The 21,847-nt window shown below is 31.4% G+C and overlaps 4 protein-coding genes across 4 annotated transcripts; 2 read left to right on the forward strand and 2 right to left on the reverse strand.

Moving 5' to 3' along the window:
- Positions 1–1,251: 1,251 nt before the first annotated feature.
- Positions 1,252–6,648, reverse strand: LOC134686379 (uncharacterized). The gene is made up of 5 exons (XM_063546048.1): positions 6,574–6,648; positions 3,886–4,070; positions 3,313–3,438; positions 1,943–2,113; positions 1,252–1,595 (listed from the first exon to the last, which is right to left on the reverse strand). Exons 1-5 carry the CDS (start codon positions 6,574–6,576, stop codon positions 1,400–1,402), a joined length of 681 nt encoding a protein of 226 aa, XP_063402118.1. The 5' UTR covers positions 6,577–6,648; the 3' UTR covers positions 1,252–1,399.
- A 228-nt stretch (positions 6,649–6,876) lies between these two features.
- On the forward strand, positions 6,877–9,511 carry LOC134686381 (uncharacterized). Its single transcript, XM_063546050.1, has 5 exons — positions 6,877–7,000; positions 7,230–7,390; positions 7,687–7,785; positions 8,544–8,732; positions 9,037–9,511. The coding sequence occupies exons 1-5, from the start codon at positions 6,998–7,000 to the stop codon at positions 9,257–9,259; spliced, it is 675 nt and encodes a 224-aa protein (XP_063402120.1). The 5' UTR covers positions 6,877–6,997; the 3' UTR covers positions 9,260–9,511.
- A 5,576-nt stretch (positions 9,512–15,087) lies between these two features.
- Positions 15,088–17,896, reverse strand: LOC134686382 (uncharacterized). Its single transcript, XM_063546051.1, has 4 exons — positions 17,719–17,896; positions 17,095–17,220; positions 16,414–16,593; positions 15,088–15,433 (listed from the first exon to the last, which is right to left on the reverse strand). Exons 1-4 carry the CDS (start codon positions 17,835–17,837, stop codon positions 15,226–15,228), a joined length of 633 nt encoding a protein of 210 aa, XP_063402121.1. The 5' UTR covers positions 17,838–17,896; the 3' UTR covers positions 15,088–15,225.
- Positions 17,897–19,193: 1,297 nt separating this feature from the next.
- On the forward strand, positions 19,194–21,777 carry LOC134686383 (uncharacterized). The gene is made up of 5 exons (XM_063546052.1): positions 19,194–19,250; positions 19,480–19,640; positions 19,936–20,034; positions 20,810–20,998; positions 21,303–21,777. Exons 1-5 carry the CDS (start codon positions 19,248–19,250, stop codon positions 21,523–21,525), a joined length of 675 nt encoding a protein of 224 aa, XP_063402122.1. The 5' UTR covers positions 19,194–19,247; the 3' UTR covers positions 21,526–21,777.
- Positions 21,778–21,847: the final 70 nt, after the last annotated feature.

The raw sequence follows: 21,847 nt of genomic DNA on the forward strand, positions 1-21,847 counted from the left end.
AACCCACCATGTGTATTTTTAAACTGAACTGTACCAAGCTAAGAACATGGCAGTTGTTATCTTACAGTTCGTTTCAATGTATGTTGCATTGTCGTTTTTTTTTTGTTGCACTTCAGTGTTTCTGTTGTTTCGTTGTTTTCCTCTTATAGTTGATGTGTTTCCTTAGTTTTAGTTTATAATCGGGATTTGTTTTCTCTAGATAGATTTATTACTTTCAAACAGTGGTATACTACTGTGTCCTTTATTTACTACAGGAAAACATCAATACTCAGTTTTAGTCTCCACTTTATTTATTTTGTTACTTTAATTACCTACCAGGAATTTTTAAATAAGATGCTTACACATTTGGTAATGACACTAAAATATTGAAAGAGATCATGAGACATTACGACCTTTTGGATTATAGCTCTTCATATTTTATATAAGCTTTGGATTTCAAATATTTGGCCACAAACATCACAGAAGAGACATGTATTGTCGAAATGCGCATCTGGTGCAAGAAAATTGGTACCGTTAATTTTATTACACATATTCTTCTTCATAAGACGTAAGTATAAGCATAAAAGAGAAGGACATAGGCGTGGTAATATATTGAGATCAAAACTGTATGAAAAAGTTAATAAGGTAAATAAATTTGCTGCGCTAAGGAGATCTTTTAAAATTATACACGTAAGAAACATTCCTTCCACTTTTTACACTATTTTGTGCCATTGAGAAAATTTAGCATTGCAATTACACAAATCACATGTTGTTATTTCCTCAACAAGAATCGCTTAGAAATGTAACACGGTTAGGTGCATGTTTCTTTAATTATTTTACCTACGGTATATTTTACTAAATTAAGTACTCCAATTAAACTTACATAATTATAAACCTTATTGCCTTGTTAGTTGAAATATCAATTAATCTGCACATAATTCTAAACCAAACCCTTTCTTTTCACCATAGCGAAATGCATATCAAACTATATCATCTAAGCCCGTTGTATACCCTCTATTCCTTTAGGACCTTCGGAATGATTTGTCATATAACTGTTCTTAACATTTCTAGCAGAGCCTCCTTATATAATAGAACGTCCTGATTCAGATCAAGGACTGCAATTGTCATGGCAAAGCATAAAAAATACCACGAAAAGACAAACAAAGAGAATCAGCATCACAAGTCCTAATAAAACTGAGGATAGCATAAAGGGTATGCAGATCGTGCTCCATAAGTGCGTAAAAGGTAAAATATAAGCACAAGTAACAAAAATCTTAAATATATATTTTATTCAGTATTTCTGTTGTTGTTTGTAAATAGACATAAACGATAAAACAATACACATACATGACGAGGATGAAATAAATTGCACATGCCCTTGTAAATGACTCGATACTGTTCTTTCATTTTAGAGAATATGTTAGAGAGGGAATGTATCGTCACATCCAACCTTTACACAACTACATGCTGTTGGGAGCTTCTCGGCATGAAGAGTTATTCTTCCATTATCACTGGGGCATAACACTGCCATGGTTCTGGTGACGTAATTGGTTGGTCGGCAGTAATAATCTTTTTGTGGTGCATAATGAAATCTGCATTTTGTTGTTCTCTTATGGCTGTAAAATTAAAAGTAAGAATACATTAAAGTCAACAAATGAACGTCTTAATGAACATGATTTATATTTTTCTAGGAATATATTAAATGAGATGCATGTTACACCCAACAGATACAAATACCAAATTATACAAATACCAAATGATACAAATACCAAATGATCAAAATACCAAATGGTACTAAATGGTACTTGTTTACTTATTCTCTATTCCTTATTTAGTGGCTTATAATTTTGAAAGACAGCAGCCAAACTCCAAACAAAGCAAACTTTTCTTCTATTTTGTTAGTTAATCATAGATTTCATTTTTTATAATTGAATGATTTGTATGAGACTAAATATGAACTCACCCTATACACTCCACTTTATTTATAGTTTGGAATCCTTGTTCGGTTAAAACGACCTCACAAATTTCATTGCCTATTTTTTTACCAGTCATTATTTGGTTAATGGATCTATAAATATGGGTCACAGGTGTGCGCACTTCTCTGCACATAGGAAACTTATGGATCTTTGCCACTCTGAAATAAAAACATAGAAATATTTATCTTAATCATTTTGTGACAATGTGACCTTATTTTGATATAGATTCCATCACGGAATAGAAGAATATTTTAAGACATATTAACAGATGGTTAAGTTTGAATTACTGTGAAATAATACTAGTAGTACTACAAACAGTTGAACGAAGTGATTGTTTTTTTTTTTAAAAGTACTGTGGATTCATTAATATTCGTTGGATACCAATTTTCGTGGGAACAGGAAAACCACGAATTCAAATGTCCAACGAAAAACAATTTTTTCTAAAGGAATGAGTGTAGACTTTGCCAAAACCACAAAATGAAATATCTACGAATATGTCAATTTTCCTCAAACCACGAAAATTAGTACCCACGAAAATAAATGAATCCACAGTAAATTGATTTAATAATAACAATAATTACAGATTATAGAAAAGAAGATATAAAGTGGAATTATTAGAAGAAACACATTATTTGATCAGAGAAAAGTGTCTTACGATATATGTCTATCATTTGCTTTGATCTAAATCAAAATTAAAATGCTCATTATCAATATATAGCAAGGTAGAAAAACAAACATAAATTATAAGGTAAATAGTCTTTTATAGCTGACTATGCGATATGGGCTGTTCATTGTTGAAGGCCGTACGGTGACATATAGTTATTAATGTATGTGTCATTTTGGTCTCTTGTGGACAGTTGTCTCATTGGTGATCATACCACATCTTCTTTTTTATATATCAATAATAAAGTATAAACTTCTCAATGAGCTTATAATGCCGTACTATTCGTTCTTTCTAAAAAAAAAAAAATTTAGTAAGTATTGATTGTATAATAATTCATTTAAAACCAAGCATTAAATGTGTTCAATATTAAAACTATCATCATTATTTCTGCAATTTTCTTAAAAAAATAAAATATAAAATAATATGAACTCTATTTTCTGATTGTGAGTATTTATTTCATTCTAAAAACCAACCAGATAGAAAACATTGAAATGTGTTAATGCAAAAGATTTGTTTCAGCTTCAAATTGAAAAAGAGTTCATCTTTCAAAAACAACTCATTTAATGCTATACATTAAGAATGAAACAAAGCAAAACAAGCACTCTGACCGTTCCGTCTTAAGACATTTCTGAAGATAACATTATAGAGTCGTCAGTGCTTTCTTGAAATTTTCTATTTATAAAATTTATTTACCCAGTTCCTCTGAAATCATCTACTGCATTTTGTTTAGAGAATATATGGTTTGAGACACCGTTGCATTCTTTGCTGTGTTTTAAGTAACTCACAAATTTTATATCTGAGTCTTTCATTGCTTGGCGGCTGTAAGAGAGAGAGAGTTATATTTATATCTCATCAAATAGTCAATCACATCTTTAATTTCAAGATTGTGCAATAAGCTTTAGCTGTATGTAGAGATACGATGATTTACTTGGTATGAAGCGGTATGATGATTCATTTAGTATACAATGGAAGCATAATTTGACTAATCTACTTATTTTCATATTCGTACACAATGAATGTTATGATATATATACAAAATTATGAAATATCAGAGCTAGCGAATGTTATTTTTTAAATTTGTATTTGCATTAAGTGAAGCATGTGTGTTAACTCTAATCTTTGATCCTAACTTTTTGCACGTTTTGTTGTAACATATCACCAACCTTATCTCAGAAGTGCTGCCATTGTATTTTTAATTATTGCACAATCATGGCATTTATTTTGAGTTTACTTATTAATAACATTTTGTATGATAAGAGTACTTACATGTTATATCTAACGTAGGTTTCTGGGATCTGACTCTTATCACAAATCCATTCCTGTGGTGGGAGACATTGTTTATACAACAAGTCGTATTTCTGACAGAGTTGCCATTTATTACCCTTATGTGGATCAGGGAGAGCAGTGGCAAGCGTCACAGCTATGACAGCAATATACAGTTGAAGTGGAACCTGAGAGAATATAAATACATGTTTTAAATAAATGTCGTACAGCTATCTTTAGTTTTATCTATTTAATGATAAGTGGAATTATATGCGTAAAGATTATCAAGCATTACTACTAATAGTTTTATATATTTAAACAAGATAGGCTTTAATATTTTCAAATGAATGAAAAGTCATCATGCTCAAATAAACGAACCACTATAAGTTGAATATATAAAGTTGAAGTGGAACCTGATACAACATACATACATATTTTTTCAAATAAATGTCTTCAGGCTATCTTTTATTTATTCATTTAATGAAAAGCTGTAGTTACAGTGATACACTTATATAAAGATTAAAATGCATTACTATTTATATTGTTTATATATTTTAATACTCTTCAATAGAACGAGAAGACATCGTGTCCAAATAAACGAACCACAAAAAGCTAAATAGTAAAAACAGAGACATATATATATATATAATTATATATAACAAGTCTAAAAGAATACAACATCACCAAAAACACAATAAAACGAACAATATGTTAGATATTTCGGATAACAGATATCCTTCTTCGGTAATTGCACGATGAAAAATGAATCATGTCAATTCAAATTAAGACTCTATCAAAATCTTGATTTATACAATTTAAGCGAACGCTGGAACAATTTTAAAATTTTCAAACACACCGCAAAGACTACAAAAATATGCCAAAAATAAAAAAAGTTATTTACGATGTGAACTGGCACAACTCTAAATTCCCAAAGGTGTTGACAGTTGAGATGTTAAACAACTGCGTGGAAATACAGTCCCAATAAACAGTCCTGACCGATCTAAACTGGTATGATATTTAAAATATGACAACGGTAGGGCAGTTGTATCAGAGACTGCGTATTTAAACATCTAAAAAATATAGTAATTTGATGATAAGAAAATTGAGTAATAAATGTTTACTAAGGTTAGGTAATAGAACGTGGCTGCGTACTTATACACATCCTTGCCAACTGTAATCAAAACTTATATAATTCAAAAATTCCTGAAAGTGTAAGGGTCCAGTACGGAAGCCGTAGTAACTGGCCACAAGTGATGACAGGAAATTAGTGATGGTAGGAAAAATGAGTGACTCTTCTATGTTTTTTCATTAATGCCCTCTGGGGAACCTGTCCTCAGCTTTCTTATCCAAAAACTTTCCCGAGCAAGTCTGTCGGCCTTTGACCAATCCTCGTTGTGATCTATGATAGTGATGGTGAGTTTTTTAAGATCAGCTTGGGCATGCCCATGTGATCTTAAATGACGACTTACGGGAAGGTCGGGCTTGCATGTGTAGTCGCTACGATGACCATTCATGCGTTTGTTGAATGGCTGTTCTGTCTCGCCAACATACTGCATGCCACATCGACACTGAAGAATGTATACAACATTCTGGGTTTTGCAAGTTACATTACAAAATATTGTGTACACAGACCCAGTGGAGTGGCAAGTAAATGTTTGAGTATTCACTATTTGTTGGCAAGTCAGACATCGTTTGTTACCACACGACTTGCACCATCCTGTAGTTGAACAGCTTTTATTAGAGGAGACGGCAGCTTTTACAAATAAGTCTTTTAGACTTGCTGGTCGCCGAAAAGCTAAGACAGGAGGATTTATATATATAATTATATATAGAAGTCTATAAAAAGGATTAACCAGCAAATTTACTATGTACCGGATCGTCTAGAATAGACGATAGTATGCAGACAAGGAACAAATAATATCAGTCTAAAAATTTGCACAACGGTACTGATATAAGATGTTATTATACGAAAATATTGTTATTAAATCGTGTAGACAAATATACATTGATATAAGCAGATGAGTTATGAGTGCCAATGACACTCACCATCCTAGTCAAATTTTATAAAAGTAAACAATTAAAGGTTAAATTCATGCATATATGTCTCTCGTAATAAAAGTTGATGATGATAATTGAAAACATTTGTTCGATTCAAAGATTTCTTTAAAATGAAGAAATATTTCCGAAACATTTACCTTGCAAAAGTTTTTTTTTCATATAAAATTGAGAATGGAAATGGGGAATGTGTCAAAGAGACAACAACCCGACCAAAATAAAAAAAACACAACAGCAGAAGGTCACCAACAGGTCTTCAATGTAGCGAGAAATTCCCGCACCCGGAGGCGTCCTTCAGCTAATTTTTTTTTTAACTTCAATGCAATCTTTTTCAAAAAGAAGAAAAACTTTCCGTATTTTAAAAGGTGTCCACAAATGTTACCTACATATAAGTAGTTCCTGTTATATTTGCCATTCGTAGACTTTGATATATAGGAAAATTTAGAATAGAGTAATGTATTCTGAATATTTCCCTAACAAAGAATTGTTTATCTAATTAGATAATTTTTGTTTCTTTTCATATTTTCGTTCACAGCAAACATTAACTTAAACTTAAAATATCTTTTGGAGTGTCCAAACATTTTATATTTTCAGACATAAGTATATCTTTTTGAATTAATTTAGATTACATCTTACCATTGTTATTTCTTGTATCGAATCAAAATTAAATCTGATTGATAAACTAGAAAATGTGGATATTTATATGCATAAACGAGGAAATTAACTTCTACGGTTTAGTAACATCGTTTTTTGATTCGTCCTTTTATTTGTACGTTATACACTGATGTATTACTTAAAAGTCTTAAGGCTATGTTAACAAAATAAAAGTTACGTCACAATACATAATGTTTATCATATACATGCTTTGATATCTTTACAATTGCAAAATACTCCTTTGTTTTTCTTTTAAAATACATAATTATGGTTTTGACTATTTGACGTAATAGTGTCCTAACGAGCTGCGATTGGCTTTAAAATCCTTTTCCTCATGGCACTAGAATACATAAAAGAAACGAAATTTTGAGTATTTAGAAAGTACAGTTGTTCGACAGATATTAAGATGGTAAGAGAAGTATTCTTTAATTAATGATATTTTAGTTTAGTAAAGCTGCATACACTATTATATTGTAAGTTAACACATTTGATATAAAAATCATTTTTAGATGATTGGTAATATAAAAGTAAAGTATAGCACTGTAATATTTAACATTGGTTCTTTTATATCAAGACATTTTATTTACAAATGTGAATGAAATCGTGTTATAACAATTGAAAACTTATCTTTTATCTAGATGACTATGTTTATTGTTTGGTTTGCGGTACTAGGAGTCACTGGAGCTTACAAGTGTATGGATCCTCCAGAAATGCATTGGCCTGATAAGGTCAGAATATGTGATGGAGAATTTGGAAGTAGTCCTGGATGTAATGATGACTATACAGTCCCGTATAACCAGTAAGTACATCCTTGAGCCAGAAATATTCTAGACACATTACAAGTATTATTAAACTTCCTAACTTAAAAATTTGAAAATTGCACTTAAATGATTTTCAACAGATTTTATGAATTAAAACTGTGTATGTATTTAGCAGCAGTCGATTTCGAATTTATATGACTATCCGAATATTAGATTTTTACATCAATTTCGTAGAGGTTTGTTGTCTAATTGCTTGTAATAAAGAATTTGCTCAACTCTATATTTTAGTAATCGCTTCGTATGAATTTTATTTTCATTTGTATCTATTTTTCAGTTATCATATAGAAAACGCCCTTCAAGCTGACAGAGATCTTCTATCCTTCGTTGAGGATTCTTGTAAAATATACTCTCCAGAACTTCCCCTTGAATATGAGTAAGTTTTGATTAATATCTATCAGTAATTATAATGACATTCGCCAAAATCGAAGGGCTATATGTTGTAACGAGGTTGTGTGTTACTTGTTGCTATCTGAATGTTCCAAATTCCTCAAAAAGGATAACCAACTTTCTTAATAGATATAACAAATCATCAATGAAATAATATTTATCAATTTCATCCTTCCGAATCGATCACCTTGCTTTATTTTCATCAAGAGCGCCTAAACACAAAATATTGAAAAACCAAAAATGTTTAGATAAATGAAAAAGTTATGAGCTATGTCATTATAATGGACATTAAACGAATGTTTTATACATTGATAAATATAATTAAGATGTATTATCATTAGATATTTTATTAAAACACAGTCATATCATTTATGACCACTTTTGTATTACTACAAAGTAATAGCATTCATCAACAATATGATATTACAACACAGTCAGAACATTTATCAACACTTTTTTTTTTATTACAAGTCCTTCACAATGTGTTATAACAACACAGAGACGTCATGACACTCGTCCACACCGGGTAGTCACAATACAAGTGTTATGACATCAAAGTTCTAAATTTTAACAGCATTTTATTATTACTAGAAAGTTACAACATTTAATCGCAACGTGTGATATTTCAACAGAGTCATATAATATATGGTTGTGAAATGACCTGGACGGCTAGAAATCATAAGAAACATATAGTCTATTATTTTTCCATTCCGTACAAATTTATATGATTCCCCCCCTTTTTAGACAATGTCCAATTGATGGTGGTGATCTTGGAAAAACGCTAGGCAGATGTGAGAAAGTTTGTGATGGCAATTATGTTAATGTAACAGCTGTGAATGTGCAAATGGTAGACGAAAAAACAAAAAGCTTTAGATGGAGCAAATGTTATGTTATACGTCCATGGGAACAGAAAGTTTACTATATGAAGTGCAAGTAAGTAGTTATATCACTCAAAGCTGTTTTTTCTAATGAACTTTTTTCAATTTTCAATTATTATTATCATTGAAGTAGAGGTGGTATCAAAAAGTCAAATATGTTCACATGTATTGATTGTGATACTTCGTTTAATATCTTATCAACCTTTCTTCTCTATTTATTTTTCAAGTTTACTAATTGGTAAATGATGAGATTCAGGCTCATCTTCTTAAATACTTTATTATGTTTGATGGAAATTGAAGATTACAGGCTTCTTTATCTAAATCAAACAAATAGTTATTTGATATTTTTTAAATTTCAGAAGTGATCGACCTACTTTTGAGAGCAGTTCATTTAAGTGTGTTCCAGACAACTTTATCAGACGTAGGGTTGCTGTTTTCTGTCCAGAATTCAAAGAGCACCAATGTCAAAAAGTGGACCTCGAATTACCAACTAATTGTGCTGCAAGCCGATTTGAATGTGTCCAACCGAAGAAAACAAAGCAACAAAGCGTAGACAGCTTTTTCGATTCATTGTTTTTGTAGTTCAGTCTTTTAAAGAACTATCCGCACAGTGTGCTGCAGGTCGATTCTAATGGTGTCATAAAAACCATTCCGAACAGACGAAAAAGATGAAATGCCTTCAATTGTGACCTCACATATTAGAAAGTTTTGTATTTAAATCCATGCAGACTGTGATATTTTGTTGTTTTTTTTGTAATATTGTGCACATCATCATCCATTATGCCATGTTCTTGTAATAGTGACTAATGTATAAATAAAATATAATATTTTATATATCTGTGTCTGGTAGTTTATTTTCCCCCTGTGTAGGATAGTTAGTAATTGACATTAGTTAAAGAGATTTTATTACGAATTAAAATTTCATTGGTTTATCTTATTTTCCATTATAAAAGATAGCATGTCTTGCGAGAGGTTTGGCATGCCATTTAACCAGGTTTAACCCTATTTATTTAAGCCAGGAATATATATATTATCAAATAGTTCGTTGTATGTGTGTTGGCGTTTTTTTTGGTGGTTAATTGTGAAGTGTTTCAATAACTACATGTAGTTATCTAATCCGAAATTACTCTGATGTCCAACGACTGTTTTGGCAGACAAGCTTGGGCCGTGTGACGTCAGAGCTCGTCCCATATCAAAAAGTTGATATTTGCCCGTCCAAAATGGATGCGCTGCTTCGTTGCTTCTAGGGCCGACTGACAGCCTTGGAATTATATAAATCGGGCATCAATCTGTTAATTTTTCATTTATCTCTTCATTCATGTCACCCTTTATATCCCCCTATTTTAACAGTTTTCACAGTGACGCATCGATTCTGGAATTTTAACTTTCATTTTGAAAGATTGTCATTTGTCATGTGATCAACGAGAAAAAGTAAGGCACAATGTTTTATGGGAGCTGATGGCCCTAGGTCAATGTGAATACATAATCTAACATCTCGTTCATTTACGATGCAAGTAAGGTCCGAGTGCTTCCGATTGTTATCATTATTGGCTACTAAATGTTTAATATCGATCTCCTGTAAAGGAGGTTAAGAAATATACACAATCCCGAAATTAGCATAAATATTTGAATAATTTCAGTCTCGAGGCCGCCAACTCGTAACTTGTCGTCCATTTGAAAATGAAAGTCAAAATGCCGGAATCGATGAGTCACTGTGAAAACTATTAAAATAGGGAAAATAATGGGTGGCAGGTAGGTGAAACTTACATGAATGAAGAGATAAATAAAAAATGGACAGATTGATGACCGATTTATATAATTCCAAGGCTGTCAGTTGGCCCTAGAAGCAACGAAGCAGCGCATCCCTTTAAGACGTGCAAATATCCACTTTATGATATTGGACGAGTTCTGACGTCCAACGACTCCACCTTGTCTGGCAAAACAGCCGTTGGACGTCAGAGTAATCTCGGACTAGAAGTTATCTACACGACGTAGATTATGCCATGGATTGACTTTTTTTTTTATTTCAAACAAATGATTTGCGAGTTATTCAATCAACCAGTAAGGTTTTATCCCATATTGTTCCGTTGCTTCTCTCGTACTTTTTGTGTGTTTCCATCGGGTTTAGTCTATAATCTATATTTGTTTTCGCCGAAGCGATTTATGACTTTTAAACTTAAAATGCAAAATGAAGTTAAGGAATTTCTTTCGAGAGCAGATAGATAAAATTATAAGAAATCTTCAGTCGCACAAAGCTAATTGTATCGATGAGATTCACAATGAATTTTTAAAGTTTGGTAGCGATGCACTTGTGGATTCACTTGTTTATCTCTTCACCATTATTACTGACCTTGAAGCTGTACCTGGTGATTGGCAAAATGGCATCATCAAACCCCTACTCAAAGCTGGGTCTGTCTATTATATTGATAACTATAGGGGGATTACTTTAACGTCTAATGTGTACAAGGTATATTCGAAAAGTTTGGAGGAATCTGTAATGACCTACTTAGAAGAAAATAATATTTTAGGCGAGGTTCAGGGAGCATTTAGAAAAACAATGAACAACAGAGAATCATATTTTTACTCTACAAGGTATTTGTTCTATACGAAAAGCTAAAAAATATAAAACATTTATCGGTTTTCTAGACCTATTAAAAGCTTTTGATAGAGTCTGGCAGGATGGCCTTTTCTATTTATTGCGGAAAACTGGCATTCAAGGTGAATTGCCTATTATTTGCTGATGATGTAGTCCTTATCGGGAAGTCCGAGGCGAAACTACATCGTCTGCTTGATATAACAGCTAATTTTGCGTCAAAGTGAAATCTAAAATGTAACCAAAACAAATCCAAGGTTATGATAATAGGTAAGCGTTTAGATAAAGATCAGAAGTAACAATTAGGTAACCGGATCTGGCTTGAGGAAGCCAATGAATACAAATATCTCGGAGTTTATTTTACGCGTTCTTTGACTTTTGCCTAAAAGTTAAAAAATATAAAACATTTTTAGCTTTCTAGACCTATCAAAAGCTTTCGATAGAGTCTGGCGTGATGGCCTTTTCTATTAATTGTGGAAAACTGGCATTCAAGGTAATTGTAGGAAACTGCTCAAATCACTTTACAGTAATGTACTTAACAAAGTTTTGTTTGGTGATTGTGAACCAGGTTTCTTTGATCAATAATTTGGCTTGAAACAAGATTGTGTCTTGTCTCCGGCTCTTTTCTCTGTTCTAATAAATGACCTCGTAAGCATGCTCGAAGCCAACAATGTTGGTGCCGACCTATCCTCACAACTAGTGAATTGCCTTTTATTTACTGATGATGTAGTCCTTATCGGGAAGTCCGAGGCGGACCTAAATCGTCTGCTTGATATAACAGCTAATTTTGGTTCAAAGTGGAATCTAAAATTCAACCAAAACAAATCCAAGGTTATGATAATAGGTAAGCGTTTAGATAAAGATAAGAAGTAGCAATTATGTAACCTGCTCCGGCTTGAAGAAGCCAATGAATACACATATCGCGGAGTTTATTTTACGCGTTCTTGGACTTTTGCCTACCATATAAATCGTTACTTAAAAGATAACTTCGAGCGCAATCTCAATTATATGACTAAGTTACTAAATGAGCACGGATCTTCTAATCGCATATTCTTCGGAGATGCCCTCTGTAACTCGGTAATACGGCCATCTATCGCACACGGTTATGCTGTATGGCTGCCGTCATCAGTTTCAGGCAAGCAAATTCTTGAAAATTTACAATATAAATCGGCGAAATCCATTTTAAGTACTAATATGAATATCCCTAAGTCGGCTCTGTTCGTAGATTTAGGTTGGGAACCGATAAATAATTTCCTTGATAGACAAAGGGTGTCTCATTTTGCTAGAATTCATGACTTAGATAAGTATAGATTATGTCGAATCATATTTGACGAGCTAAAGAGCTTAGCGCTACAATGGAGAATGGGAATATCCCCATTATATGAAATATTTTTTAACTTTGATATTGTCCTATGTGTATTTTATTTCATTGTACATTATTCATACATTGTAGTATATGCTCTTGGACGCATTTGTGGTTACCCTACCTGCAAGTGCCCCCGTTGTAAAGGGCTAGTTTCTTAATAAATATAAATATACATATATAAACAAACGCTTAATACTGTTGCCTTTATGTATCATTATGTAAAAAACAAAACATAAATCAGACCCCAAAACAAGGAGATACAAAACGTATTAGCTAAAAGAGCATAGTACTAGTATATAATTAGATGTTTTTAAAAAAGAAGAATGTTACAATTAAACTTATCTTGCATTTAAAATGACAGGTCATCTTACTCTTCTTTTACAATGGATAATAATTTCAACTAACCTACTCTCAAATCGTATTTTCTTGTTAATTCGACCTGTTGATACTGTTTATAATGCTTTTTTGTCATTTTTTATTTATATGGATCTTGTCTGTATACCAGCGTTTATTATTTGTAATATCTTCAATTTTTCACTTATTCTTACAACATTTGTATAAACTTCAAGATTATAAAAAACCGGTTTTTTTCTAAAGTGAACATTGATTGGTTAAAAATGTACTTAGATTCTTGATTATTGGTTTTCCCGTTTGAATGGTTTTACACTAGTAATTTTGGGGCCCTTTATAGCTTGTTGTTCGGTGTGAGCCAAGGCTCCGTGTTGAAGGCCGTACTTTAACCTATAATGGTTTAATTTTTAAATTGTTATTTGGATGGAGAGTTGTCTCATTGGCACTCACACCACATCTTCCTATATCTATCAAAGTATGCCACATAATAAGGTCAGAATGTCATTATGAATACTTGGAGTCCATGCTAGTGCAAAGTAAGTCGATTCTTAGGTTTGACTTGGTTAAACTTATGGTGATTTATGTTTTTTTTGTCCTTTCATAGAGATTAATAAATATACTTAATTGTAAATACTGTAAAGTGATATTATGTTTTCGTATATAATCACACCATCAGTATCATATGCTCGTCCTTAAATTATATAAATTGCGGGATTTTTTGTAGAATGACCCACTTGTTATTTAACCTTCGCAGATTATGCTTTATATTCTCTCCCCACCGTAAAACAAAAATCTTTAAATTTCATTAATTCAATACGCATTTCAAAGATATTTTACACAATAACACAATGAAAATGTATAAGTATAGAGCCACGCCAAAAGAATGTTACAAAACATGGTATACACGTTAAATCTCCATTAACTTCAAACTACTGCATATCTAAGTTTAGAAGCACATAACTAGGGTCCAGAGAGGGATGGCAGCAGTGAGAACATATACAAGGTACATATAAAATCTCAGAAAACTTCACTCAATATATTATAAAACAAATTATTTTTCAGACAATTCTTATATTATTTTAAATTTTACCCAAACTTTGTTTTAATACTGATTCATTTATTTTCGTGGGCACAATTTTCGTGGATGAAGGAAAACTTGCAAATTCGTTGTTTTGCCGAAGTCTTTATGCAAGCCTTAAGAAAATTTGTCATTCGTTGAACATTTAATTTCGTGGTTCACACTTTACCCACGAAATCAACGAAAATCGGTAATAATGAATATAAATAGATTCGGCGAAAACACACATGTATTAAAGAATAAACCGAAAGGAGATACTCAAGTACGAGAAAAGCAATGGAACATTTTAGGATAAAATCTAATTGGTTGATAGCATAACTCACAAATAAGTTGTTTGAAATAAGAAAAGCCAACCCAAGGCAAAAACCATATCGTGTAGATAACTACATATAGTTATTAAAACACTTCACTATATATCGAGTAAGAAGACATAAAAGAGGTTACCTAAAAAAAAGAAAAGAAAAAAGAACAAGGCCAGATGTGTATGTCCAAACGATCATGCAAAGTGTTTGGTATTGACAATGATAAAACTATTCGAAATAACCACATTGACGATGATTTAATTAATTTAAGGTTACCATACCGCTGTCATTATTGGACAAAAAATTAACAAACATTCATTTGATTGGTGTTAACTTTAATAATTGTTTGTAGGACAGAGGTGTAATATACTAAAAGTATAAGAGAGGTGATAGATAGTCATACAAAAGATATTTCAGAAGTTGAAAAACATTAGTTAGCAATAAAAAACGACAATATACAAAAACAGTGCTCAAGACACAGCATAGAAACAAAAGACTGGGAATCAAGAACATAACCTAACCCGATGTGATCTTATGTGCTCCTGAAGGGTGGACATAATCTGATCTGCATGTGACACCCGTAAATGTTTATAAATGCCGATACACCTCTTGTAAAAAAGGAATGAAAAAACCTCCGTCAAATCTTTTTTTACTACAATATGATAAAATTCATTTGTATAGTTTAGGTTGTTGTTATTTATAATAAATAATAGAAGTACAAAATTTAAATCTATTTTTATTAAATACTACTGTTATGGTTTGTTAGTAGACATAAACATAAAAGACAATACACATAAATGATGAGGATGAAATATATTGCACATGCCCTTGTAAGTGACTTAATACTGTTCTTTCACTTTAGAGAATTCTTTTTGGTGTGAATGTATCGTCACATCCAACCTTTACACAACTACATGCTGTTGGGATCTTCTCGGCATGGAGAGTTATTCTTCCATTGTCACTGGGGCATAACACTGCCATGGTTCTGGTGACGTAATTGGTTGGTCGGCAGTAATAATCCTTTTGTGGGGCATAATGGAATCTACATTTTGTTGTTCTCTTATGGCTGTAAAATTAAAAGTAAGAACAAATTAAGTTAACATAAACATGAAAACTTTTTGCTGGGATTACGTTTAACGCTAGACATATGTGAGGGTCTGGATGGGCGGCTTTCATTTCCATAGTTTTTATTTTTTGGTTATTCCCCTCCCCCATTTTCAATTGTGTTTCCTCATTATTCTTTATTCCTTATTTTTTCTAACTAATTTTCTCTTCTTTTTTCCCCGATTTTCTGCATTTTTTGTCCTTTATCATCTATCCTGTAAACCCCACCCATTCCTTAATGTGTCTCATACATTTACGATAGGATAAAACAATACATGTAGATTAGAAAAAAACCACAGACTGATTACTAGCTATAAGGGACAAGATCGAAAAGTATGGGAAGAGAGAGATCGTTAATAATTCGTTAAAAAAGATATCGGGGACTGTCGAAAGTAATAGACAATACAACAGACATTACCAACCATTTCCATCCGACACCTATTGATAAAGTACAATAGACAAACAACAAGGAATAGGGTTGATATAGACTAACATGAAACTGGCTCACTATTTTTGGGCCATCGCAGTTTAACATGCGCAAATATGTATGTTTTAGAATATGAAATTTAGAAACTCGTTAACTGGACCAACACACACATTACAATCTAGGGATTACCACAAATATGAATCATTAGGATCAGTAACACGTACATAGTCACGTTTGGACTATATATCAATTTAGGCTTACTACAGTAGCATGTCTTTTTTCTTGGATTTGTTGCCATTTGATTCAGAAATATTTAACGTTTTTTCTCTCTCATTTTCTGTATTCAATCGTTCATTATGAAAACATGAATAAGATGAAGTGTTACTTATACTTAAGAAAGACATCCACCAAATTCTAAACAAAATTTTCTTCTATTTTTACATTATTTTTGGTTGATCTTAGTGTTAATTTTTTTTATAACTAAATGATATGTTTGAGACTAAAAATTGACTCACCCTATACACTCCACTTTATAAATTGTTTGGACTCCTTGTTCGCTTAAAACGACTTCACAAATTTCATCGCCCAGTTTTTTACCAGTCATTATTTGGTTGATGGATCTATAAATATGGGTCACAGGTGTGCGCACTTCTCTGCACATAGGAAATTTATGGATCTTTGCCATTTTCGTCATTCTGAAATAAAAACATGGTTATATTTATCTAAACCATTTTGTTCTAATGCAGTTTTTATCACGAAATAGAAGAATATTGTAAGACATGTTAACAGATGGTAAAGTTTAAATAACCGTGAAATGTTACTAGTAGTACTGCAAACAGCATTAATTCGATATAAAATGTGTTCAAAATTAAAACTAGCATCATTATTTCTGCAATATTCTAAAATAAGAAATAATTAAAAGAATCTGAGCTCTATTTTGTGATTGTGAGTATTTATTTCCTACAAAAGAACCAACCAGATAAAAACCATTGAAATGTGTTTATGTAAAATATTAGTATCAGCTCCAAATTGAACAAGAGTTCAACTTTCAAAAAACTCATTTAGGTGCTATGGGTTTAGAATGAAACAAAAAGAAATAATATGCACTCTGACCGTTCCGTGTAAAGACATTTCTGAAGAAACCATTATAAAATTGCAGTGGTGACTTAAATTTTCTTTTTTTTAAATGTATTTACCCAGTTCCTCTGACATCCTCTACTGCATTTTGTTTAGAGAATATATGTTTTGAGACACCATCGCATTCTTTGCTGTGTTTTAAGTAATTCACAAAACTTCCATCTGAGTCTGTCATTGCTTGACGGCTGTAAGAGAGAGTTTTATTTAAATCTCATCAAATAGTCAATCATATCTTTAATGTCAAGGCTGTTCAATAAGCTTTTACTGTATGTAGAGATAAGATGTTTTAATTGGTATGAGGCAGTAAGATGATTTATTTAGTATTAAATGGAAGCATAATTTGACTAATCTACTTATATTTATATTAAAACACAATGACTGCTATGCTATACAAAATGATGAAATATCGGAGCTAGCGATTGTTTTTTTAAAAAAAATTGTATTTGTTTTTGTCTTAAGTGAAGCGTGTGTGTGAATTCTGATCCTTGATCTTTACGTTTTGCACTTTTTGTTGTAACATATCACCAAAGTTTTAATGGACTTTAGGTAAACCTCAACGATTACCTCGAGAATCTCATTTATTTTCTCAGAAATGCTCTCATTATATTTTTAATTATTGCATAGTCATGGCATCTATGATGAGTTTATTTATTAAAAACATTTTGAATGATAACAGTACTTACATGTTATATCTAACGTAGCTTTCTGGGACCTTACTCTTATCACATATCCATTCCTGTGGTGGTAGACATTGTCTATACAACAAGTCGTATTTCTGACAGAGCTGAAATTTCTTACTCATCGGATTAGGGAGAGCAGTTGCAAGCGTCACAGCTATGACAGCAATGTACAGTTGAAGTGGAATCTGAGAAAAAATCAACACATGTTTTAAATGTCGTACAGCTATCTTTGGTTTCATCTATTTAATGATAAGTTTTGGTCACAGGAATAATATGCGTAAAGATTATTAAGCATTACTACTAATACTTTTATATATGTAAACAAGATATTAATATTTTCAAATAAATGAAAAGACATCATGCTCAAATAAACGAACCACTACTAGTTGAATATATAAAGTTGAAGTGGAACCTGATAGAAAATAAATACATATTTTCTAAATAAATGTCTTTAGGCTATCTTTTATTTATTAATTCAATAAACAGTTTTGGTTACAGTGATACAATTATTTGAAGATTAACATGCAATACTATTTATATTGTTTATATATTCAAATCCTTTATCATAAATATCTTCAATAGAACAAGAAGACATCGTGTACAAATAAACGAACCACAAGTAGCGAAATAGTAAAAACAGAGACACTTATATATATTTATATATACACAGGTATAAGCAGATGAGGTATGAGTGCCAATGACACTCACCATTCTAGTCAAAATTTATAAAAGTAAACAACTAAAGGTTATATACATGCATTTATGTCTCTTGTAATAAAAGTTGATGATCATAATTAAAACCTTCGTTTGATACAAAGATTTCTTTAGAATGAAGAAATTTTCCGAAACATTTATCTTACAAAAGTTTTTTTTTCATATAAAAAAAAATGTTTTTAATTTCACTGCGATCTTTTTCAAAAAGTAGAAAAAACTTGTTCACAAAAGTTACCTAAATATAAGTAGTTCCTGTAATATTTACCATTTGAAGACTTTGATATATAGGTAAATTCAGAATAGAGTTATGTATACAGAATATTTCCCTAACAAAATATAGTTTTTTCCAAATAGAACATTTTAATACTTAGAGTATCTTTTGAGGTGTTCAAACATTTTCAACTTATTATAAGTATATCTTTTTACATTAATTTAGATTACATCTTACCATTTTTATTTCTTGTATCGAATCAAAATTAAATCTGATTTATAAACTAGAAAATACGGATATTTATATGCATAAACGAGGAAATTAACTTCTACGGTTTTGTAACATCGTTATTTGATTCGTCCTTTTATTTGTACGTTATACACTGATGTATTACTTAAAAGTCTTAAGGCTATGTTAACAAAATAAAAGTTACGTCACAACACATAATTTTTATCATATACATGCTCTATGGTTTTGACTATTTGACGTAATAGTGTCCTAACGAGCTGCGATTGGCTTTAAAATCCCTTTCCTCATGGCACTAGAATACATAAAAGAAACGAAATTTTGAGTATTTAGAAAGAACAGTTGTTCGACAGATATTAAGATGGTAAGAGAAGTATTCTTTAATTAATGATATTTTAGTTTAGTAAAGCTGCATACACTATTATATTGTAAGTTAACACATTTTATATAAAAATCATTTTTAGATGATTGGTAATATAAAAGTAAAGTATAGCACTGTAATATTTAACATTGGTTCTTTTATATCAAGACATTTTATTTACAAATGTGAATGAAATCGTGTTATAACAATTGTAAACTTATCTTTTATCTAGATGACTATGTTTATTGTTTGGTTTGCGGTACTAGGAGTCACTGGAGCTTACAAGTGTATGGATCCTCCAGAAATGCATTGGCCTGATAAGGTCAGAATATGTGATGGAGAATTTGGAAGTAGTCCTGGATGTAATGATGAATATACAGTCCCGTATAACCAGTAGGTACATCCTTGAGCCAGAAATATTCTACACACATTACAAGTATTATTAAACTTCCTAACTTAAAAATTTGAAAATTGCACTTGAATGATTTTCAACAGATTTTATGAATTAAAACTGTGTATGTATTTAGCAGCAGTCGATTTCTAATTTATATGACTATCCGAATATTAGATTTTTACATCAATTTCGTAAAGGTTTGTTGTCTAATTGCTTGTAATAAGAATTTGCTCAACTCTATATTTTATTAATCGCTTCGTATGGATTTTATTTTCATTTGTATCTATTTTTCAGCTATCATATAGAAAGCGCCCTTCAAGCTGACAGAGATCTTCTATCCTTCGTTGAGGATTCTTGTAAAATATACTCTCCAGAACTTCCCCTTGAATATGAGTAAGTTTTGATTAATATCTATCAGTAATTATAATGACATTCGCCAAAATCGAAGGGCTATATGTTGTAACTAGGTTGTGTGTTACTTGTTGTTATCTGAATGTTCCAAATTCCTCAAAAAGGATAACCAACTTTCTTAATAGATATAACAAATCATCAATGAAATAATATTTATCAATTTCATCCTTCCGAATCGATCACCTTGCTTTATTTTCTTCAAGAGCGCCTAAACACAAAATATTGAAAAACCAAAAATGTATAGATAAATGAAAAAGTTATGAGCTATGTCACTATAATGGACATTAAACGAATGTTTTATACATTGATAAATATAATTAAGATGTATTCTCATTAGATATTTTATTAAAACACAGTCATATCATTTATGACCACTTTTGTATTACTACAAAGTAATAGCATTCATCAACAATATGATATTACAACACAGTCAGAACATTTATCAACACTTTTTTTTTACTACAAGTCATCCACACTGTGTTATTACAACACAGAGACGTCATGACAATCGTTCTCACCGTGTGGTTTCAATACAATCATCAAATCTTTTCATAACGTCTTATGACATCAAAGTTCTAAATTTTAACAGTATTTTATTATTACAAGAAAGTTACAACATTTAATCGCAACGTGTGATATTTCAACAAAGTCAAATATATGGTTATGAAATTACCTGGACGGCTAGAAATCATAAGAAACATATAGTCTATTATTTTTCTATTCCGTACAAATTTATATGATTCCCCCCCCTTTTTAGACAATGTCCAATTGATGGTGGTGATCTTGGAAAAACGCTAGGCAGATGTGAGAAAGTTTGTGATGGCAATTATGTTAATGTAACAGCTGTGAATGTGCAAATGGTAGACGAAAAAACAAAAAGCTTTAGATGGAGCAAATGTTATGTTATACGTCCATGGGAACAGAAAGTTTACTATATGAAGTGCAAGTAAGTAGTTATATCACTCAAAGCTGTTTTTTCTAATGAACTTTTTTCAATTTTCAATTATTATTATCATTGAAGTAGAGGTGGTATCAAAAAGTCAAATATGTTCACATGTATTGATTGTGATACTTCGTTTAATATCTTATCAACCTTTCTTCTCTATTTATTTTTCAAGTTTACTAATTGGTAAATGATGAGGTTCAGGCTCATCTTCTTAAATACTTTATTATGTTTGATGGAAATTGAAGATTACAGGCTTCTTTATCTAAATCAAAAAAATAGTTATTTGATTTTTTTTTAATTTCAGAAGTGATCGACCTACTTTTGAGAGCAGTTCATTTAAGTGTGTTCCAGACAACTTTATCAGACGTAGGGTTGCTGTTTTCTGTCCAGAATTCAAAGAGCACCAATGTCAAAAAGTGGACCTCGAATTACCAACTAATTGTGCTGCAAGCCGATTTGAATGTGTCCAACCGAAGAAAACAAAGCAACAAAGCGTAGACAGCTTTTTCGATTCATTGTTTTTGTAGTTCAGTCTTTTAAAGAACTATCCGCACAGTGTGCTGCAGGTCGATTCTAATGGTGTCATAAAAACCATTCTGAACAGACGAAAAAGATGAAATGCCTTCAATTGTGACCTCACATATTAGAAAGTTTTGTATTTAAATCCATGCAGACTGTGATATTTTGTTGTTTTTTTTGTAATATTGTGCACATCATCATCCATTATGCCATGTTCTTGTAATAGTGACTAATGTATAAATAAAATATAATATTTTATATATCTGTGTCTGGTAGTTTATTTTCCCCCTGTGTAGGATAGTTAGTAATTGACATTAGTTAAAGAGATTT

The sequence above is a fragment of the Mytilus trossulus genome, chromosome 10, assembly GCF_036588685.1.
Source record: "Mytilus trossulus isolate FHL-02 chromosome 10, PNRI_Mtr1.1.1.hap1, whole genome shotgun sequence".
Taxonomy (NCBI): Eukaryota; Metazoa; Mollusca; class Bivalvia; order Mytilida; family Mytilidae; genus Mytilus; species Mytilus trossulus.